General features: G+C 39.1%; 3 protein-coding genes across 3 annotated transcripts; 2 read left to right on the top strand and 1 right to left on the bottom strand.

Annotated features, from left to right (window-relative positions):
* Positions 1–1115: 1115 nt before the first annotated feature.
* MONOS_9135 (uncharacterized protein) lies at positions 1116–1721 on the top strand (the record flags this gene model as incomplete). Its single annotated transcript, XM_067879603.1, has 1 exon — positions 1116–1721. The coding sequence occupies one exon, from the start codon at positions 1116–1118 to the stop codon at positions 1719–1721; it is 606 nt and encodes a 201-aa protein (XP_067729574.1).
* Positions 1722–8111: 6390 nt separating this feature from the next.
* MONOS_9042 (putative Multidrug Resistance Associated Protein (MRP)) lies at positions 8112–13391 on the bottom strand (the record flags this gene model as incomplete). Its single annotated transcript, XM_067879502.1, has 2 exons — positions 13294–13391; positions 8112–13219 (listed from the first exon to the last, which is right to left on the bottom strand). The coding sequence occupies exon 2, from the start codon at positions 12882–12884 to the stop codon at positions 8112–8114; it is 4773 nt and encodes a 1590-aa protein (XP_067729573.1). The 5' UTR covers positions 12885–13219; positions 13294–13391.
* Positions 13392–13566: 175 nt separating this feature from the next.
* On the top strand, positions 13567–23225 carry MONOS_9040fu9041 (uncharacterized protein). The gene is made up of 5 exons (XM_067879501.1): positions 13567–13839; positions 13891–13977; positions 14036–14107; positions 14155–15242; positions 15546–23225. The coding sequence occupies exons 1-5, from the start codon at positions 13586–13588 to the stop codon at positions 23066–23068; spliced, it is 9024 nt and encodes a 3007-aa protein (XP_067729572.1). The 5' UTR covers positions 13567–13585; the 3' UTR covers positions 23069–23225.
* The last annotated feature ends 470 nt before the right edge of the window (positions 23226–23695 follow it).

Here is a 23695-nt window from a genome sequence, read left to right as displayed (position 1 = left end):
TTTTTTTTTTTTTTTTGAGCATATAAAAGTGTGCAAACGTTTCTTTATTTGATTGAACAAAAGTTAATAAAATTAAAAAAAATTTATTTATTATAAAAAATTTAATTTTTTCAAGATCTTGGCACACATAAATAAAATTAAATTATTTGATAATTATGGGAATGATCAAAAATGTTAATAGTTTAACTGATGAATCTTCATGTATTGAATGTTGTAAACATAACATTTTTTTTATATTTGATATATATATGTTGATTTTTCGATTTATTTTTTGATAACAACGAATTTTATGTTATTCAAGGAAATACTATCAAATCAGCTTTGAGTTATTTCAATTTGACTTTTTTTTTCGATGCATGAACAACTTAAATCATTTGCATGTTAATATTATTAATGCGTTGCACAATATGCGGTTATTGATACAAAAATTGAAAAAAAATTAACATGAATAAAGTTTGCTGAAGTTTGTGAGAATTTTTTGTGTTTTCGTTCATTCAATCGATTGCATTTTTATGATTTTCATTAGATTTTAGAAATACAGGCAATTTCCAGGATTTGATCGGGAAAAAGGAAAATAAGCAAGGAAAGACTAAATTTTCCAATTTTCAAAAGGTTAGAAATTATTTGTTTTATTTAATTATCTTTGTTTTTTCCTCGTTTTGTCAGTTTGATTTGTATAATATTGCAAAAAACATAGAAAAAACAAAATTGTTGAGAGCACAGCAGTAAAAAAGTATGCAAAAGCGTTTGAGACGGCGAAGATGGAGATGTTGCCAGAAGTTCAATGACGAAGAGCGGAGAGGGAGACAGAGAAGAAGAATGAAAAGAATGCAAAGAAGAGGGTGTATGCGAAAAGCCTTCAGCGTTCGGAATCATCGGAGCATCTTCTGTCTGAGAGCGGATAGACTGAATACATATTGGGGAGAGATTCAGACAAGATTCCTCAATGGGCATTGGAAAAGGTTGATGAGAAAGAAGAAGAGACAAGGAAAAGAACTCCATCACCATCCATCTCATCCACTTCCACCACTGACACTTCAGACACTGACACAACATTTGTTCGAGTGGAGAGTCTGTGTCCAACCACCTTATCCATGTCGAATCTGGTGGACGCAATGGCCTGCTCCTCGCCTCCTGAGAAGCTGATTGTGGATTTGAGAGATTCACTGTTCATGCTGCTTCATGGAAGGAACGAGAAGAAAGAGATGGCGATAGGCACACTGGAGGAGCGGGAGGTGACAGCTGCTCAGATCATGTTCTGGGTGGCGAACGGGGTGCTTCATTTCTTCGACGAGCTCAAAGTGGCGCTTCAATCGCTGGATAGCCTGAGTCCGCACATTGTGCTGTTCTCAGAGCACATGGTGATCTGCATTGCGATGCACTCAGACTGCTCGACAGACTCGGATTCATCGTCCATCTCATCATCAACGACTGTTGTGACATCTGCAAGTGATGATGAAAGTGACTCACTTCCTTCATCGGTTTTTGAGGATGAGGAAGAATTCAAAAATGAGTGCCTTCCTTGGAAGGCGCCGGAGCTGGTGATGAACAAGAAGATGGATGCAACGAAGGAGTCGGTGGTATTCTCGATTGGGATGATGTTGTGGGAGTGTCTGACGCTGCAGATACAGTTAAGGGAGAACGAGGTGAACATGAAGCGGAAAAAGATTGCTACAAGAAAAAGGCAAAAAATATCAGAAACTTGTCTGAAGCTTCCTTGAGGTCGTTTCCAGCTTTGAGATTGTGTGGTTATTTAATAATTATGCAAAATGAAAAGGAGTTTTGTCTTTTTTTTGCTGCAATTTAGATTATTTTTCAACATTTTCTTGCTTTCTTATTTATTTAATAATTAAATAATTATTTGACACAAAAAAAACAATACTCACTTCACATTAACATAACATATCTTGTGAATTATCTTTTTTCGAGAGAGTTATCGAATAATAGAGATAAATTTCATTATTTCTTTTGAACTCATCTGTATTCAATATTTTTTATTCGCGATTTCCAATAAGAATCTTTATTTAATATCATTTACATATAAAAACAATTATTTCTCAAATGCTGATTCTTTAATAAACAATTGAAGCATCATTTCAAAGTTGAATCCACTGAAACTATTTAACTGGATGAACAAAAGACCCTTATGTTGCAAACAAACTATCTTTTGATTGGTGATATGAAAAAATGCAATTACTCAAAAAATATATGATGAATTGTAATTATTATCAGTTATGAACATCGCTCTTCATTCCGAAGAATGAAAAACGTTCGAACACAATATAAAAGCTCAACGAACGTTGTTAAATGGATCAATGTGTATAACAAGCATCTGAAAACGGAGTAGATAAATTAATTAAGAAGAACAAACATATTTGTCCACTGAAATATAGTTGTTGATTGGAAATTTGAAAAAATATTTATCAAACCTTGTATTTGTAACTCACAATTCCACATATTCACAATAAGATTCTTCTATTAATGACAAATATCGAAAGTTTGTTTCAAAAACAGTTCAGAAAAATTATAATTGCAAACTTTGTTCAACAAACCTCATTGTTTGTCAAGAAATTTCATTTGGATTAAAATATATTCAGAATTCTTCACTGAAATGCAAAAAGATAGCTTTAGCAGTTGAATGTTTTATTGAAAAAAATATAAACATCTACAGTAAAAGCAATGCGTTGAGCGTTTCTGGTGCAAGCGAGTACCTTCTATCTCCAACAATTCGTCTCAAGCGAGAGAAAATTCTTTCACAAGATGCTTCGCTGCACGGAAACATCGTCAACGAATAACAAATGTTTGCAAAAATTGTTGATATTGTTCCTTGCTTTGAAATTTCAGAATAAAAAATTTGAGTATTAGTGTGATACACGTTTTGAGCATTATCCAGCAACATTGATGAAAATAAAGCTCGAATGCTCTCAATATGACTTGAAGCTTTCAAACAAGAAATTTTGGACAAATAATCATTGAAAGCTAACTTCAATCGGAGAAACCAGTCCATGCAAATGGATTGTTGTATTTTTGAAAATGCTTTCTTTATTTGTTCTGTTGTCTTCGTGCAGTCTGTGATAATAAATTCATTCACGCCGAGTTCTTCAACATCATTATCGTCTTTTGAAAGGCTTTTTTCATTATCTAAACATTTATCTTCCTTTTTTTCGTTTGAATTTGATTGTGAATCACTTTCTTCAATATGTGAGTGTTTATTTCTTGATTCATAAATTGATTATTCCTGTTCGCTACGTTCAGAAATGTTAGATCTTTCATCATATTCATCATCCGCCGAATCGTTTTCTGCTTGAATAATGCCTGTTTCGTCAAAATCTATTTCCCCAAAAATATCTTCTTCATTAGTAATAACTTCTTTTTCGATAAGTGTGTTTTCTTTCAAAAGAGCTAATAAATGGAGCAAACTGTTATTTGGTGAGTTGGTTGGTGAAGTTGATGAAATAGAGTGCAAATCTTTTGGAAGCGGCAGAAGTTGAACATGTGTTTCGGTAATTGCTTCTGCTTTTCTGTCTTTTTCTGGGCTTATAAACTGAAGAGCAGAATAAAAAGTCTCAACTGATAATGGAGAAGAGAATATTGGGTGAGTAAAATTTGTTGGAAAATTATTTTTTTCATTCTTCGAAAAAAATGAATGCGCATATTGTTTGTCTGAAAAAAATTCATTTTCGATGGGTTTATCTTCCATTACATGAGAAAGTGTTCGTAACTTTTTCTGTTGATTCTTTGAAGATGCAGTATTTGGAACTTCTTTAGAAGGACAAAGAAAGACCGAGTCACTTGGCATTATATCTTTTATAGATTGAATAGATGAATCGCAACGCATCCTTTGAATTTGAGTTTGATCTGAATCCTTTGAAAACATTGATGAACATTGAAAAGATCTGTATTTTTCTTTCAATGTCATTAACTCTGTCGAATAAGACTTTAAGAACAAACCGTTTCTGTAGTCAAGGATTCCAATTGGAGTTAAGGAATGAGCCAAAGCGATTTGATCTCCTCGTTCTTTCCCTAAATATGAATTGAACAGTTGGATTACAATAAAGCAAACTCCATATTGCTAATCAGGTGAAGAAAATTCCTCAAGATCTTGCAACTACATGTATTGCGCAATGGATTTAAGGATAATTGGAAATACATCTCCAAGCTTTGTGTCGTCTTTTTCAAAGAACAATTGCAGTTGTTTCAGAGGAATTAGTAATAATTCACATCGGATCACGTCATCTATTTTGACTTTGCAGAAATAGTCTGTAAATGAGATATTGTGTTTATTTTTTGTAATAAAAAAACATATGTCAAAAAGACATAGCCATCTTGATTCAATAAACGAAGGGCATTTCGGCAAAAATGGATTTTTTGTGGACTCGTTTCTGGAAATTTTTGAAAATGACGTTATTTCTTCTTTTAATTGCACGAAAAATGAATTATCCTTAAATATGCGTGTGACTATTAAATTAATCAAATGGTTACAACAGTAAACAAATAGAGGAGGAATTTTTTTCCGCGTTTCTGTGATTGAGGTCGGCTTTGTTTGATCTGCAAAGCTTTGAATTGCGAGTTTTTGTGGCAGCAAGCCGTCCGTACAAAAACAGCGCACTTCTCCTTTCAAGTCAGCTATTTCTGTTAAAATTTTATTTGCAAGATGAAAATAATCGGAAGTTGTGAAGCGTGCCTTTTCAATTTTCCAGAAAAATGGAGATGCCTTTGTCTGCAACGGAACAATAGTGATAACAGTGTATTTTTTTCCTGCTACAACACCTCCATCCATCATGACGCCAACCATTGAATTATAAATCTTTGTATTTCTATTGGCTATTCTTTTCTTACCTACTTCATGTATAAGTGCTGTTAGCTTACGATATGTGAGAGTAGGAAATATGGTTGTCGGTGAAAGAGTTGGATTTTGTTGGGAAGTGATAATTAAAGAAGAAATAAATATGTTGAATTCATTGGAGTAAGCAGAAAGAAACGCAATATTGCAATGACCAATTAAATGCAAAAAATGTTCAATAAATGAATCAAATTGAAAATGAGTTGGAACAATTTTCTTTGAAGGAACTTCAGAAAATCTTGTATAAGATGGATGAAACTTGAAATATGGTAAACTTTTGATGCAGTTGTCAATGTGCATCGATGATTCACAACTTTATCGAATTTTTTTCGTCCGGAGATTGCACAATTTATACCGTGTTTACTGTTTGGACACAAGAAATAAATGTGTCCATCTTTTTTTAATGATCCATCCATCTTGACAGGAGTATATGCCAACCAAAGCTTTCCATCGAAAGTTTCAAAGTGAATTTTACCAATTTCTTCTCCAGTATTGTTTGGGTGCTTGTAGACTAGTTTTAAAGCAGAAAAATGCAAATTAATCTGAGTGATAATTAATATGAAACATTCAATTACCGCCATTGAAAGATTTTGTTCTTATTAATTCCACGAATGTGCATTCATTGTTTTTTAATTCCTCAACTTTTCTTTCAAATGCTTCAAGCTACAAAGATGAATTATATTAAAAAATAAATAATTATGCATGCTGGGATAAAATAAAATTGCCAAACAATATTTTTCGCTGACAAGCATTTTTGTAATTCTATCGGCAATTCTTTAATAAAGTTATTTAGATTCATTTCACTCATTTTTCAAATGATCTCGACAAACCGACTGATCTAGACAGACAGACTGATCTAGATATGATCAAGTCGAAAAGATCTGTCGATTTGACAACAAAAAAATTCTTTTTGCATTTTCATGTTTTATTATTCATTTTTAAATTCTTAAAATAAATGGAGTTAAAAAAATATTTGAAATTAAATATTTTCCAATTTTAAAAATTTTCCAAATTGAAAAGTCTCAAAAGAGTTTTGAACGTCCCTGTCGGTCGGATTGTCGTTTCCGTTTGACAAAGTCAGTGTGTCGCAAAGGCCTACATGAAATTTTAACTTTATTTGATGATAAAACAAAAGGAACTTTTCAAAAGAATTTTGATATATCACAAAAAATGTACACTCTTCGAAAAAAGGTATGCAGCATGTATATTCACTAAAATTATTGTTGCAAGTTAAAAGAAATATTAATTGTTTTCAATGTCTGCTGAAATATTTTTTTTCAAACTGTTCTTCCAAGCTGTGGTTGTGTTTGTCAACAAATTTTTACATCTTTATGGTTTTGATCAATTATTAATAATAATTTTCTAATTAAAATCACACGTTTTTTTAAATAAACACAAAATTTAGTATTTACTAAAATCTTACAAAACAAAAATAAAACCATTTAAAATGAATCGAGAGGACTTTAACGTTGAAAAAACTGACTATTTCGAGTGATCAACTACCTGGTTTTCAAACACTTACAGTGTTTTCCACCTATTGCATGTTTATACATCTGCAAAAGTGAATCATTCGGCCGGAAATGATTTTTTTTCTAGAAAATAACAAAAACTGTATTGAAACATGGCTTCAAGAACTCATTAATAAAGTTTAGTCTGCAAATTTTATTCAAAAATTAAATAATCAACCAACAAAAACAATCTTAAAGATTTAAATATCTTTGATCAAGTCCATCATTTAATTCAATCATGTTTTCTTTTTGGCTTTTTTTTTAATCCTATTAACTTGTTTTTACAACAGAACTCTATGAATTAGGGTTAACCCTAAAAGAAATTTCATTTTTACTCATTTATAAAAATATTTGGGCTTGAATATCAAGATAATTGTTTATCACAATTCAAAAATTGAAAAAATTATAAGTTCCTTTTTTAATCAAAATTGATGAAAAAAATTTACTTTATCTTCATTAAGCTAATGATTTATCTGATATGAATATGAAAAAGAAATCGTTTTAACATTAATTTTTTTTAACTGGTCGTATCATACCCATTTACCAATACATCTTCAATATTTAACTCATTTTTCTCATGCATGGAGACATTCAACAATTTACAAAACATCCGCCTCCTCTCCTCTTCACAGTTCCTTTCCATTGCTTCGGGCTACCCTTAAAGGCACACCTACCGCACATCTCATCATACCAACAAACAGACATTGAATAAAATATTTCGCACATGTTATTTCTTTTTTATTCATTGAAAAACTCAGTACACGTTCGTTGCAAAAGAGTCCTACTCTCAAACGCAATAGCAAGCAGTTAATTTAACCAAAAGGCTGAGAAAACAATTACAACAGGGAAAAGGGAATGAATTTAGAAAAAGAAAGTTTTCATTTGTTCAAAAAAAAAAAATAAAAAATAAAAAAACAAAGAGAAAGAGAAAGAGAAAGAGAAAGAAAGAAAGAAAGAAAGAAAGAAAGAAAGAAAGAAAGAAAGAAAGGAGGGAAGAGAGAGAGAGAGAGAGAGAGAGAGAGAGAGAGAGAGAGAGAGAGTAGGAAACCAACTAAGATCTTCAAAACATGCAACACACAAAACAAACAACTTCTGGTCAGCAAAGACGGAATATGCCTCAATCACCACGTACACATAATTAACGTAAAAACTCAGAAGAAACGGAAAATTCACTTCATATCAATTCAAAAAGGAAAAAGAAAAAAAAGGCTACTTTTGAAAACATAACAAATTTGAATATAAATGGATATTGATCTTTTCCTCACATCTATGAACAAAAAAACGTTGAAAAACGAACTTATCAGAAAAAAGTTGTTAAAAACAGAACTTATAAAACCCTTAGAACCTTATCCAAAACGATTCAATAAAAACAAATGAAAAAATACTAAAATAGATCAATCTTCCACCATCAGTTCTTCTCAAGCAAACACCAATGACGGAAAATGGAAAATGATGCTTCGACAAACAAAAAATAATTTTTTTTTATTGTTTTCAGAAAAATTAGAAACACTATCCATCAATATGAAAGAAAAGAGTAAAGAGAAAGAAAGAGGAAAGTAAAAACAAATAAAAAAAACTGAAACATGAAAAATGAATGAATGCTGCACCAGAACATGAAAAGTTCCAATCGTTTCTGCCAAAATAAACGATAACACAGAAAAGCACTCCAAATCAGTTCTGCACATTTCATTCGTGTTTGTGTGAATACATAAAGCCAGCCAATACTCTTTGCCTCATCTCTCTCTTTCTCTAACACCCTATTAATTCACATATTTCGTTCCTTTGCTGTATTTCCTGCCTTCCTCTCCCTTCTCACCCAGCCCTGAGTGTGCCAGCAGCTGCGAAAACAACGATGCTGGGTCTTTCATCAGTGCCTGCGGTGTATCCATCTCCTTCACTTCTCCTTTGTCCATCACCAGAATCCGATCGCACCCGACAATCGTGTTTAGCCGATGCGCAATAATTATCTCCGTCTGATCCGCAAACGAAGTCCGGATTGTGTGCTGGATCTTGCTGTCTGTCTCTGCATCGACATTTGCTGTCGCCTCGTCCAGCACCACTATCTTGCACTCGTCAACAATCGCCCGCGCCAGGCACAGAAGCTGCCGCTGCCCGCAGCTCAGGTTCGCTCCACCTTCAGCCACAATTCCCTCCAGACCTCCTTCCATCCCCCGCACCACATCTCCCATCTCTGCCTGCTCCAATACTTCCCACAGCCGTTTATCGCTCTGTTTGCCTGCTAAGTCTAAGTTCATCCGCACTGTCCCCTCAAACAGCGTCGGGTCTTGCGGGATGATCGCGATAGACCTCCTCAGCCGCCCCAGCTCCACCTTCGAGATGTCCACTCCGTCGATCACAATTCGCCCGCTGTTCTGCTCCTCCTCCTCCTCTCCAACGTAACCTCCTTCTTCCATCAGCTCCAATGACGAACCATTACAAGAGCTACAACTTGAGTGCGGAGCAGATGACGACTGACTCTGTTTTTCCACAGGCAGCCCGGTTTCCACATCGATCAGCTGCGGCATCAGCTCTGGATCCAGCTCCACCAGCCGGAACAGCGCCTGCACAAGACTCGTCTTTCCTGCCCCTGTCCGCCCACACACCCCGATCTTCTCCCCTCCTTTGATCCTAAACGACACGTTCTTCAGCACCAGCGGCAACCCCGGCCGGTACCTGAACGACACATCCTCAAACGACACCTCCCCTTCGCTCGGCCAGCTCGGCGCAGGCTCCACCTCCACTCGCTTCGACTCCTGCGGCAGCTTTGTCGAGTAGAACCGAATCCGCTCCAGATTCGTCATCATCGACTCCACAAGCACCCCCATAGTTACAAGAAGCGTACCCTGCCACCCCAAGTTCAGCGACGCAGACACTGCCAGCCCAAGACTCGATGCTCTCATGTAGTACCACCCAAGCACTGTCACTCCAGCCATAAATAGACAGCAGATCACCTGGATCATCACGTTCGCCCACTGCATCCCCTCTCTCACAAGAACGAATGCCGAGCTCCACATGTTCACTTTCTCCGCAAACCGCCCCTCCCACACCCCTTCCCTCCTCGTCTGCCTGATCGTGCTCAGCCCTGCCCCAGTTACAGTCTCTGTGAACTGAGCCATCACTGGGCTTCGCATGATATCCTCCAACCGAGTCAGATTGCTCGAAGTCCGCGGAAACACCAGCACAATCACATGCAACAGCCCCAGCACCCCCACCACGAACACCAAAAAATAAGGCCAGTCTATCGCTCCAACCACACACGTCCCCACCACCCCGAGCCACGTTTGCAGCAGATACGTGAAAGTTGCATGCAGGTCTGTGTCTGTCTTCGTGATGTCACTGCTGAATCTGTTCAAAATTCGCCCAGCGGGGGTCGTATCGAAGAACACCGGAGGACAACCCGCCACATGCGTCGCCAGTTCGTTGTGGATCAGCCTGTTAGCCCGCATTGTAAGTGCGGAGAACACCGCTGCCCGTACCACCACCAGCCCCAGGAAAACCACTGCCAGCACGCCCATCATCCCCAGCTTCCAGTCAAACCCTAACCCTGCAAGCAGCTCCGGTGTGCTCACGACGTTCATCCAGTACGTATTCAGCGTGTTCACCCCCTCGCACACCACCAGCAGCACCAGATAGCCAAATACCGCCAAAGGAGTGCCCAGCTTCCCAAGATAGTCGAAGTAGATCCTCCACGGCACACCAGACAGCATCTGTTCCTCTTCAGTCATGATCTTCTTCGCCACTTTTTTCGCGAATTCTGCATCTGCCTCTGTTTTTCCTTCTCTTTCACCTTCTCCTTCTGAAATAGCTGTTGGGGAATTTATGCCCAATGCAAGAAGCTCATCTCCTGGAGTTTGTGAAGGTGAAGGAGAAGAAAAGTGTGAAGAAAAACAATTCTCTGTGAAGGTTTCTACAACCATCGTTGCTGTCGTTGTTTGAATCTCTTTCTCTTTTCGAGTGATCGGATTCATTGCTTCCATAACTTCTTCCATTTTCTCTTTTCTCTCTTTCTCTTTCTCTTTCTCCTTCCCCTTTTCTTTTCCTTCCTTCCCCCACTTCCTCGCCAGCCGCATCAGGTCAATCCCCTTTTCCTCCAGCACCTTCTTCGTCCCCTGTGCCACAATCCTTCCTCCTTCCATCACAACAACCATATCTGCCCGGTCTGCATACTGCACCTGATTCGTCGCCAGAACCACGGTAGCTCCGCGCCGCTCCTTCAGCAACCCCACAATGCACACCTCAAACAGCCGCTTCCCCACATGTGCATCCACCGCTGACAAAGGATCGTCCAACAGCACCACTTCTGAGTCTGCGTACACACACCTTGCCAGTTGCAGCCGCGCCTTCTGTCCTCCGCTCAGGTTGATCCCCCGCTCCCCAATGGCCGTTTCGTCTCCTGCACCCAACACTGCGAAGTCCGGCTCCAAGCAGCATGCTGACACGCATTCGTTGTACCGCTCTGTGTCCATTTCGCTGTCAAACAGGATGTTCTCCTTGCAAGTCCCGTTGAAGATCCACGGAGTCTGTGAAAACGAAATCACTCGTCCTCTCACTTTCACTTCTGTCTTTTTCTTCTTCCCCTCTTTTTCCTTTTCCTCTTTCTCTGTCTCTTTTCCTTCTTCCCCTAACTCTTCTGCCTTTGCAATGTCCCCGCTGATAGCTGCCAGAAGTGATGATTTCCCGCTCCCCACTGCTCCAACCACAAACACAAGCTCTCCTTTCTTCACTTTCAGGTTGATATCTCTCAGCGCCACATTCGATCGATACTTCTCGGCAGCCTTTCTTTCATTTTCCTCGTTTCGCACTCTTTTATCCGTTGCTTCGTTCGAATGAAAAGACGTGACAAACACATTTTCGTTCATTTCCAGGAGATGCATTTCATCTTCTTCCTTCTTCTTCTTCCAATTCTTCTCCTTCTTTCTCTTCTTTGCCTCTGCCTTCTCTTTCTTCTCCTTTGCTCTCTTTTCTTTCTCCATCTCCTCTTTCTCTTCAATCATCAGCGGAATCACTGGTGGATCCAGCCATTTGAATGTACCGTTCCTGATGATCACTGAATGCTCCTTTTTCTGTTTCACCTCTTTTTCTTCTATCCTTTTCCTTCTCTCTTCGGTTTCTGCTTCCGCTTCCATTTCCTCATTCTCCTCCTCTTCGTCTCTTTCGGAAATCTCCTCCACATAATCTTCTCGTTCTTCCAGAAGCAGAAACTCTCCTATCCGCTGTGCAGACGTAAACTGCATTGCCGCAGATTGCACCACCATCGGCAGCGACCCAGCGGCAAATGTGAACATCCCCAGAATACTCTCAATCGGATAAAAAAAATAAACAACCTCCTCCTCTGCAATCCCTTCCCCCTTCAAAAACGAAGCCAGCACAATCGACTCCAGAAACATCGGAAATGCAGACAGCGATGAGTACATCATCTGTAGCGCAAACACAAAGTGCGCCGAGTGCTTCAGCTGCACATTTCGCGCCTTCTCAATCCGCTCCAGAAACACTGACTCTAAACCCCCCAGCTTCACCATCCGAATCCCTTGCACCATCTCGTTCGTTGCCTTCAACCGCTCCTCGTTCGCCTCTAAATAAAGACTGTACCCTTTCAGCATCTCCCTTGTTATCATTCCCTGTATCGGGAAGATCAACATCATTAGAATCAGCGCAATCAACGAGTAAAATTTAACTTCAACGGCCAGCATTATAAATGCCCCTACAAGAAGTGGAGGATACTGAGAGACTTCCATCGAATCCATCAGCGTATCCGTTATGTTCTGTATGTCCGTCGAGATCAGCGCCACTAGCTTTCCCACATCAATTTTCGTCTGAGCCGCAATGTTCAGGTGCAGTGTCTTGTCGTAGATCATTCCACTGATCCCTGTCCGTATCTGCCCAGCTATATTGATGATAAATCGATAACCATTCGCCTCACAGAGCCCTGTGAAAAGTGGCAGTACAATAAGCCCTGATGCTATACCCACAGGAAAAGATGTCTCCTGCCCCGCTGCGTCGTTTGCCCTCTTCGCTGCCAGCGCCTCCAGCAATGACCGCATCAAGAATGGACTCACCAGTTTCGGCACGGCAGTCAATCCAATAAACATTTGCGATGCGAACACCCGCCATCCGCCTAGCATCACCATTATTCTCACGATTGACGGTGGCGTTGGTGCTTTCCTCTGGCATTTCCTTCCCTCCTGCTCGCATGCTTTCTTCTCAGTATTGAATGCTGAAAGCTCTGCCATGTACGCCCGAAATCGCTCCTGCCACTTCTTTTTCACCTTCGGGAAGTTAACCTCAACGGAGTTCTCCTCCGCAATCTCGCACACATCCTCGTCCATGATCGGCTGCCTCCGGAACACATACCGGAAGAAGAACAGGAACAAAAAATTTGCCAGGAAGTTGCTCTGTTCCTCATAATTCTTTGGACGCTTTTTGGCTCTTAATATCCCTGAAACATTGCTTCCTCGTTCTGATAAATCATTTTTTCCATCCGTGTTCCCTTTTCTGCTATCTGTTGTGCTTGAGTCGTTGCAATATTCTGGCATTTTGTTTCCAAAATTATATGTTATTTCTCAGAGATCGAAATTTTCATTAATCATTTCGGATATATTAACTCCTCATAAACATTATTTTGATAACCATCTGTCGCTCGAAAACTGAATGGAAGCTCGTTTTGCACTTTGATGTTAATCGGAAGTGAGTTTCAAACATGTTTTATTGTTGAATAATTATCTTTTTTTTAAAAGTGGATAATTAATGAATTAAATTGCAATTTTGTTTCTTCAAATCAACCAGGGTTTACGTTGAATAAATTTCAAATTATTATATTTTTTCTTTGTCTTTTTCAAAGATAATGATTTCAAGATACGATTTCTTTTGTCTAAAACCAAATGTTTGATTCAGTTGTGTGAAAATGCAACAATTGATAATTAAATTCTCATAACACTTTCACACCTTAATTTCTTTGTTTGAATGGAGTCGTTGAAAGAAAATCGAACTATTTGCAAAACTTGCTTTTCCAGTTCTACATTTTTCCATAAAAATAAAAAAAACCAAATTACTCGCTGGAAAAGAGAAATACAATTTTTTCTTTTTTTCATAAATCAATAAATTTGCTTAATGCGTAATCAATTTCAAACATTGTAATTTCACATTACACTCAATCTTCCTTTTTTTATTAACTTGTCAAGTTTTCTATCATGAACATCAATTTTGATTTTTATGGTTACATGATCAAATTATTTCAATGAGTAAAAATGTGATTGAGGCAATTAATAGAATTACAAAATTTGGAAATTTCGCAACAATTCCTTCATTTGTTGATGGAAATTCAATATTTGCAATTTCAGCAGCTTCATTTTTGTTCAAGGGCCAAGGATCTTCTGCATATACTGATTATGCAAAATCTCTTAGGATTTTTCATATACCATCAAAAAAATATTTGAAACTTGATTGTCATACATCCGCTATAACGATGCTACAATTTCACGACGTGGAAAGGTTTTCAAATATGATTAATTTTGTTAATAGTAATTTTTCAAATCATTTAAGTGAATCACCGATTGTCGCAAGTGCAGACGAAAATGGAACATTGATGATACATCAAATAACTTTTGATACAGAATTAGATTCGATTACGTTTGATTTCTTGGTTATATTTTGTAAAAAAATATTTTTTAATTTATTTTACTTAAAGAACATCAAAAATTCTTCACTTTTGCGATAGTGCTTTCAAAATTACTGCATTTGCATGGGATCCGAACCACGAGTTTGTTAATTTACTGTTTTGTTTGCTTGAGTTTATTTTTTTTACAGAGAAATATTCGCTATTGCAACTGATCGCGGGATATTTATGTGGAATCTAAGCGAAAGCTTTGTAGATTTCGAGAAAACAAGTATATCTTCTGTTTCACCAAATTTTGATAGGATGTGCCGTCTTATCTACAAGAAAGAAAGCAAAGAACCATTGAAACAGTTAATATTTAGCCCGAATGGAAAAACTCTCTATGGGTTGATTTCAGCAAATGAAATAGCAATAATAGATGTCAGCGAGCAACGCGCAGATTTTGGTGCTGGAACAGACGTACCTGCAATGAAGATATTTCGCTTTGGCGATCCTGCGCAAGACAAAAAGGAAGGAGATGAAGCAAATCCAAATGGCGAAGACTATGATGTATTTATGAGTGTAATAGACATTGTAGTTGACGATATTGAAAGAGAAGCTATTGTAGTCTTTGGGAAAGAAAGCAACTGGAAAGTTTTTCTTGTTCAAGACAAGCTATTCCAACAGAAATCAGAATCAGAGAATGATAATAGGCCTGCTGCTGTACTTGTGTCATCATCATCATCACTATCGCCACAATCTTCTTCTCCATCAACTTCGTCTTCTTCATCTTCTTCATCTTCTTCATCCTCTGCCTCTCATTCATCCATCCAATCATTTCGTTTCAATCGGCGTCTGAGAATATGGTCGATCGTGACAAAGGACAATGTGCTGCACTTCTATCACATGAAGAGGAGGGAGTACTCTCAATCTGCTGCTCAGGGAAGTGCACAAGCAACATCTACAACCACAACCGCAACTGCAGCTAAAACTACAGCTAAAACTGCATCTACAGTCAGTTCTTCTGTCCCTTCTGCTAATGCTGCAAGTTCATCTTCTTCACAATCATTTACCACCCCTTCAGTGAATTCACCACCTCCTCCACACCCACACCCTCGCCATAAGCATTTCAAGTCTCTTGTTCTTCCTTCAGATTCATCATTTGCTGAGCATCTGCATTCAATCCCATCGTTCTCACCTGTTTTGATAGGAAAATTCACTCTTAGCGATGCAGAACCCATTATCACTCATTTTCTCTCATCATCACCTCCATCTTTGTATGAAGAATCATTAAGCACTGGTTTGTGTTAACACATTAGAGATACATTTCGTCTTTTTTCTTTTTCTTTTTTTTTTTTTTCACACTTGAAACTTATCTTTTCTTTTCTTGTGCATATTCGAAAATTTTTATTTATTTATTAATTTCTTTTTAAAATTCGTGTCGCATTTGTTTCTGTTATTATCACTATTCAATGCTTTAAATGCTGTGTTTAATTGCTCTTTTTCATTCTTTTTCACAATCCATTCTTTCCTTCTCAATTTGTTGATCCTTCTTCTTTATGCATATTTATTGTCTTTTCATTTCCTCCCCCCTAAAAATTAGTCGGAGTCAGCCAGCACAGCCAGCTTCTGCTGAGTGAAGGGGAGTTTGTTGGATGGAAGAAGAAATGCCCTGAATTTGCTGCTGCTCTCAAGGGAACATCCAAAACAGGCAAATGGAAAGGAAACGGTAGCAATGGAAGTTCAGATGAAGATGAAGAGGAGGAAGAAGAAGAAGAAGAGGAAGAGGAAGAAGAAGAAGAAGAGGAAGAAGAGGAAGAGGAAGAAGGCGAAAAAGCTGACAAGATGCGTGAAGAGCTTGGGTCATATGCGTCTTCATTGGACGAAGGGATGAGCAATCAGAGCGATTTTGAGGACTTTTCCGCAGCTGATTCAGCATTCAGTGAAGGAGACGAAGCAAACCCGAGACAAACAGAAGAATCAATGCAGAACAGCAAAATTGGCAAAAATGATAGAAAAACGAAGAGAAGAGCGAGAATGAGTAGGCAAAGGGACAAAATGAAGAGGCAGATGAAGAGATTGAAGGAGAGAGACAACAAGGAAGACAGAATACACACAGAAAGTGATGGAGTGATGAATGTGTCAGTTGGATTGAAAGAAGATGAGCGGAAGAAAGAGGAGAAAGAGAAAGAGAAAGAGAAAGGGAAAGAAGGGAAAGATGAAGGAGAGAAAGGAAAAGAACAGGAAAAAACAAAGAAAAATGAGGAAAAAAGCGAGGAAGGAGAAAAAGAAAAAGAAAAAGAAAAAGAAAAAGAAAAAGAAAAAGAAGGAGAAAAAGAAGAAGATACGATATCGGTCAACATCTGCCGAATAGAGATGGGGCTGTTTGCGATGCAGAGAGGGTTCTTCAGAGAATATGCGATGAAGACATATGGAGTGAGGGAGAAGAGAGTGTTAGAGGAAGAGGAAGAGGAGGAAGAAGAGGAAGAGGAAGAGGAAGGAGAAGAAGAAAAGAAAGAAGAGAAAAAGGAAGAAGAAGAGAAAGTGGAAGAGAAAAGTGTGAGTTCTGATCAAAACAAAGCAGTGAAAGAAGCTCAAGGAGCTTCCATTGATACACATCCATCTTCCTCTGCTTCTGCTTCATCATCATCATCATCATCATCATCATCTTCTTCTTCTTCTTCTTCTTCTCCATCATCATCTCAGCCTAATTCTTCAGCCAAAGAACAAACAGAATCTGCCCCTCTAATTAATCAGCTGCCGAATATACAAGCAATTCCTATTGTGCTTCAAAAACCAGAGGAGAAAGGGAAAAAAGAAGAGAAAGAGAAAAATGGAGAGGAAAAAGAAGAGAAAAAGAAGGAAAAAGAAGGAAAAGAGGAAAAAAAGGAAGAGAAAAAAGAAGAGAAAAAAGAAGAGAAAAAAGAAGGAGAAAAGAAAAACCAGAAAGATTTGAATGCTATTAAATCAGAGGAAATGAAAGAAACGAATGAGGAGAAAGAGAAAGAAGAGAAAGAGAAAGAAGAGAAAGTTACATCAAACAATGTGAAAGATGCACAAAAAGAAGCGAATGGAAAGGAAAATAAGAAAGAAGAAGGAAAAACAGAAGGAAAAGAAGAAGGAAAAGAAAAAGAGGAAAAGAAAGAGGAAAACATGAAGAAAAAGGAAGATAACAATGCAATTATTAACAAAGCGAATGAAAAACAGCAGAATTTGATGGGAAAGAGCGAAAATACGGAGAATAAGAATAAAGAGAAAGAGAATAAAGAGAAGGAGAAGGAGAAAGAAGAAAAAGAGAAAGAAAAAGAGAAAGAAGGAGCAAAAGAAGGAGCAAAAGAAGAGAAAGAAGAAAAGAACAAGAAGAATTCTACAGAAAATGAAGCTAAACCTAAAGCAAATACAAATTCAAATGTGAAGGTGAATGCGAAGGTTAATGCGAAGGCGAAAGTGGAAGCAATAAAATTAACACCAAAACTAATCATAAGCAAAGATAAAAACGTGAAAAGTAATCAAAATGCACAAAATGCACAAATTGAAGGGAAAAATGGAGAAGTCAATAAGAAACAGACAGAAAATAGCAATTTTGCAGTCAGAACGAAAGAAGAAGCGGTAAAAGTTGATGAGAAGAAGGAGGGAAAAGAGAACAAAGAGAAAGAGAAAGAGAAAGAGAAAGAAAATGAAGTGGATAAAGAGATAGAGAAAAAGGAGAAAGAGAAAGAGAAGGAGAAAGAAAATGAAATGGATAAAGAACAAGAGAAAAAGGAGAAAGAGAAAGAGAAAGAGAAAGAGAAAGAGAAAGAGAAAGAGAGGAAGAAGATAGAGAGGAAGAAGAAGAGGAAGCAAAAACAAAAGGAAAGAAGAGAAAGAGAAAAAGCAGAGAAAGAAAAAGAAAAAGAGAAAGAGAAAGAAAAAGAAAAAGAAAAAGAGAAAGATGAAAAGAAAGAAGAAGAGACAATGCAAAACAAGCAAAATACCTCAGAAAAAGCCGAAAAAGCCGAAAAAGCGAATGAGATGAAAGAAGGGGCGAAAAGGCAAGAAAAGAGCAAAGAAGAAAGAGAAGAAGGAGGAGCAATGAAAAAAACGATAAATGAGCAAGTGATTGCAGAGTCAGAATATGAAGAAGGTGAATCAGAATATGAAGAGGAATATGAGGAGGGGGAGGAAGAAGAGGAGGAAGAGGAAGAGGAGGAAGAATATGAAGAAGAAGAAGAGGAGGAGGAGGAGGAAGTGGAGGAAGATAAAGAAAAGAAAGAAAAAGAAAAAGAAAAAGAAAAAGATAACCTTTCCAAAGAAAAACTTCTAACAACCAATAAAGAAGCTAACGAATCTTCTATTCAACAACAAGAACAACAACAACAAATGCAGAAGAAAGAAGAAGCATCCACATCATCATCATCGTCATCATCATCGTCGTCTTCTTCTTCATCAGCTAACAAAGCACAAACACCTTCTCCATCGTATAAGCAGTACAATTACAATCCATATGACATGCTGATCAACGCAGAGGCATCTGAAGAATCGAAAAAGAAGCCAAAAGAAGAGGAAAAGAAGGCTAAAAAGGAGGAAGAAGAGAAAAAAGGGAAGAAAAAAGAAGAAATAAAAACACAAAATAAGAATTCACCACCAACAAAGGCAGAAGGTGTGAGGTTTTTGACACCTCAGTTGATTGCACCTGGAAAGACACAAATATCATCATCTGCATCTTCTTCTCCTATTTCTGCTTCTTCTACTTCTCCTATTTCTTCTGCTAATACTACCACGATAACGACAACTATATTGCAACCAACTTCATCTCATCAATCGAATCGTTCACCTTCTTCTTCTTCTTCTTCTTCGCAATCACCGTCACCATCATCTTCTGTTCCATCTTCGGTTTCATTATCATCCTCTCCCCCAGCCTTATCAACTCGGACATCATCTTCTCCTTCTCCTGCTCCTTCTCTTGCTCCATCTCCTTCAACATCAGCTTCAGCATCATCTTCATCTTCATCTTCATCATCTCCTTCTCCTTCTCCTTCCTCCTCTGCTTCAACATCTTCTTCCTCTTCCTCTTCCTCTTCCTCCTCTTCTCCTTCTCCCAACCCACAACACACAGACCCCTTGTTCTCCACCCCAGGCATCCCCTCACCCACTCCCCTCGTTCTCTACTCAGAAATCATGCGCGCAAGAGCCACTTTGAACGACATTGTGAAGTTTCTCAGCAAAAAACACGAAGCTGAGCAAAAAGAGAAAGAAAACGCATACAAAGAGAAGAAAGAAAGAAGGCAAGCGAAAGAAGACAGGATGATGAAGCTGGAAAAGGGGAAGGAGGTTAACAGCGAGGAAATACAGAAGAAGATTGTGCAGGCAATCAACAGTGCGATGAGGCCAGTGGTGGAGCAGTGGGCGATTGTGCCTGCGTCATCGCAGCAGATGCAGTTGTCTTCAATTCAGCCATCTTCTTCTTCTTCTGTTCCATTAACTTCTGTTTCTGCTATTGCGGCACTTGCTCCACCACCTCCTCCCCCGCTTCTGCCTCAACATTCTTCTCATTCCTCTTCCAATTCTTCTTCTTCTTCTTCTTCCTATTTCTATTCATCTACATCATCTACACCATCCTCTTCCTCTCCTTCTTCTTCCTCTTCTCCTCTCCCACTTTCCTCCTCCCTCGCCTTAGCCCGCAAAGCCGGCGTCTCCTTCATCGAGCAGCTGACACGCGAGGTTCTTCTTCCTTCTCTTGTGGATGGCAGCAACGATGCGATGAAGCAGAATGCGAGTGCGCTGAATGAAGTGTGTGTGGCTGTGCAGAAGAAGATGAGCGAATCATTGGCAGAAATGGTGAAGACGGCTGAGCAGAGGCTGCTGGAGGATATAGATGTGATTGTGGAGTACAAGATGAAGGCGATGGGGGGAAGGAGAGAAGGAGAGAAGGAGAAGGAGAAGGAGAAAGGAGTTAAAATGGGAATGGGGATGGGGAAAGGGAAAGAGAAGGAGAAGGAGAAGGAGAAAGAGGAAGGAGGAGAAAGTGAGTCAGACATGGAGAATGAAGGAGAAGAAGAGTTTGGGGATTTGCTGAGCATATCTCAGAAGTTTGGAGGCAAAAGATCAGATTCAAAGACACGCCCACACAAAATGTCTAAGCAAGAAGTTGAGGAAGCTAAAAACATGAAGAAGATGGAGAAGGCACAGAAGGAGGCGAAGATGCTGGAGGAGGCGAAGAAAGCAGAAGAGGAGAGGAAAGCGGAAGAGCTGAGGGAAAGCCAAATTGCATTTCAGCAGGAAACAAGAGGAGCAATTGCGTTTCTTGTGGCGTCGGCGAGGCGGATGGAGGAGAAAGTTGCGATGCTATCTGCAGCAGCAAACAGGAGTGCAAGTGTGAGCAAGCCAGAGGAAGAGGTGAAGGAAAGAGAAGCGAAGGAGAAGGAGAAGGAGAAGGAGAGGAGGGAGAAAGAGAGAGAGAGAGAAGAAAGAGAGATGCAGAAGAGGGCGCTGGAGCAGACGGTGGAGATGAAGATGAGGGAGATGGAGAAAATGCTGAGCGACAGAGTCACAATGAGTGTGGCGAATGCGATGAACCAGGTGAGCTCTATTGTGAGCAATTCGCTCAAAGAAGTGAGGGCAGTGAAGGAGCAAGTGAACAAGACGATCGCTGAGATGAAAGAATGGCTTGATGAAGATCCGCTGAAAGCACTGACATCAGGAGAAGACAACACAGCATCTCGTTTCTCATACTCCTCCCTCCAGCAGAAAGGAAACTCACAGCTGTCCCCTTATCCACCTTCTGCTTCTTCTTCTGCTTCTGCTTCTGCTCCTGGCAATGCTGGAAGAGCGATTTCGCCTTCTTCTACTGCTGGCGCAGGCGCAGGTGCAATGCAAAATTCTGCTTCTTCTTCCTCCTCCTCACCATCATCATCACGTTCAATTCCATCATCATCTTCTTCCTCCTCTTCTTCTTCTCCCTCTTCATCATCATCTTCATCTTCTTCTCTTCCCACTTCTGCTCCCAGTGTCAGCTCCGCCCCCTCGAGCATCCAGTCCTTGCGCTCTCTGCCAACAACACTTCTGTCTGTGTCTGAAGAGATCGCAGCGATGACACAGCGATTGGAGGCGATTGAATACAGCATCGTGACTCTGCCGACGGAGACAGGGAATGCTCTGACAGCTGCACTGGAGCCTGTGGCGCTGATGACGAGCATGGTGGAGAAGAAGGAGAAAGAGAGGGAAGAGACGATGAGGAAGGAGATTGCGAAGATGAAGGAGGAGAGGGAGAAGGAGAAGGAGAAAGAAAAGGAAAGAGAGAGAGAGAGAGAGAGAGAACAAGAAGCAGCCAAATTGAAAGAAAAAGAAGATAAATGCAATGCAGTTAACAGAATGCGTATGGCCATGCGAAGAGAAGCATATAGGCAAAGGAAGATGATGGAAAAAGCGCGAACTTTGGATGAGGAGGAGGAGAAGAGAAAGAATGAGTTTAAGAAGTCTTCGTTGGCAGCAACTGCCTCAGCTGCAGCAAAGAGAAAAGGAGAAGTGATGGAGACGAAACCAGGTGACTATGACTTTTTGGCAGAGATGATACAAAACCAGGGGGTGGAATATGCTCAAGAATGGATGCGGAGGATGATGCCGTGGAGAGTGAAGGAAGTGACAATGAAAGAGAAAGAGATGGAGAAAGAGAGGGAGAAAGAGAAGGGGAAGGGGAAGAAGAAGCGAGGACAGAAGCTGGAGAGGAAGGTGCATGGGCAGACAAAAACACGAATGATGCAGACGATGCACGAAGATCTGGCGGGCAAACCCAAAAAGAGAAGAGGAATTCATTCTTCTGCCCTTTCACCGTCATCTTCACCTGTGCCTGCTCTTCCTGTGAAGCGTGCGAGGGACGACATGGCGCTGGAGGCGATTCACAGGCAGATGCTGCACAAGATGCCGAAGACGATGACTCCGAAGATTTCGTCGCTGAAGCGATTTTCAACGCCGAAAATGAAAAGTGTTGAGCAGAGGAAAGAAACGAGCTTTTTGGATGAAGAGAGCGAGGAAGATCCATTTCTCATAGGAAATAATGATACAGGCAATGTGATCGGAGCAGAAGGAAGAGAAGTTTTAAAGAGAAAGCAGAATGTGTTGAATGATGTGAGTGCCAAGCAGCTGAAGAAAAGCCCTGAATTTATGCGATATATACAGCAGCAGCAGCAGACGAAGCAAAACAAAAAGAAAATGACAGCAAAGGGAAAGAACATGATTGCAAAGTCACCATTGGCAGGAGGAGCATCTTCAGCAGCAACAACAAGAGGAGTCAACAAAAAGGAGAAGGAGAAAAAAGTTGTTTCGCAAAGAAATGCAGCATTTGGTGCAGATGAATTGTTTGATGATGATGATGATAATGAAGATGATGAAGATGATGAAGAAGAGGAGGAAGATGCTGAAGGAGAAGGAGAAGCTGTGAATTTCCTGGAAGATGATTGGTCAGACGACGAAAGCGAAGAAGAAAGAAGCGAAACAGAAGAAGTGTTAGGAGATGAAGATGAAGATGAAGATGAAGGTGACGCATTAGAAGGCGATGATGACAATGAAATGAACTCGATTGAGAAGGAAATGATGAAGGAATACATGGAAAGTGCAAAGGGAAGAGAAAACGCAGATGACTCAGACGATGATGAAGAAGAAAACGAAGACGAAGAAGAAGAAGAAGAGGAGGAGGAGGAGGAGGAAGAGGAAGAGGAAGAGGAAGAAGAAGATGATGATTTATTCAATGAAAGTGATGATGCATTGGATGAAAATCAGCTATACCGAGCCACAACCAAATGGACAAAGCTTGTTCCACAGCTTCCACGTCGAAGCGCCACAGGGGCAGAAGCTGAACAACATCTGCCTTCTTCAAAGAAGACACGAGCAACTGCACAACCTTCTTCTTCTTTAGTGATGTCTCCTTCTTCTTCCTCTTCTCCTTCTTCTCGTTCTGATTCTCAGATGAAAGTTGGATCACACCTCAAAAACTCCCGTCTTTCTTCTCTTTCATCTTCGGAGAAATTCGTTTCTTCGTCGCCTGCTGTGTTCTCCCGCACACAGCCGCAGTCGCAACTGCCACGCAAAGTGCATTCACGAAGGGTGGTTGGCGCTGCTGAAAAGACAGCTTCAAAGAAGTCTAAGCAATGAACATTATGAAAAGTTTGAAGTTTTCATTAAGAATAAATAATAATTACGAATGTCATTGTTTCATAACTTTCCATTTCGTGCTTGTACAGTTCTTTTTTCACGTCACAGGCTATTTTTGCCATTTGGACTGTTGGATAACAAATTCATGAAAAATTAATTATGCTATTTGTTTTAAAAAAGGAAAAATGTGGAAAAATTTTTTGTCAATTTCAAAAAATAACATTTATCAAATAAATAGAATGAAAGTTTAAAATTATATAAATCAATATTATGTGTAAATATATTCCATATGTTTGACAAAATTGTTTCATTTTTATGTTGTGAAATTTTTTGAAAATTGATCAGTTATCCATACTTTCTGTCATAGAATAATAATTAATAAATATTGGTACATCGACAACACTGTATGAAAATTTATTTGGAAATTTTAAATTAAATTTTAATTTATTATAACTTGCGAATGTATTTTTTCTTTCCTTGAACTTTATATACAATTCTAATCTATCAATAATATTCCATTGATTTTTGAATACCAGAAAGTGAACAACAATGTTTGTCGTTGTCTTTTATTTTTATATGATGTTTTCATTCGTTTTGATAAACTTTTTATTTATTTTTCCACTTATA

The sequence above is a fragment of the Monocercomonoides exilis genome, assembly GCF_001643675.1.
Source record: "Monocercomonoides exilis strain PA203 chromosome Unknown scaffold16-1735695, whole genome shotgun sequence".
Classification (NCBI taxonomy): Eukaryota; Preaxostyla; order Oxymonadida; family Polymastigidae; genus Monocercomonoides; species Monocercomonoides exilis.
Note: the sequence above shows the minus strand (reverse complement) of the source record. Positions and strands in the feature narration are given on the sequence as shown.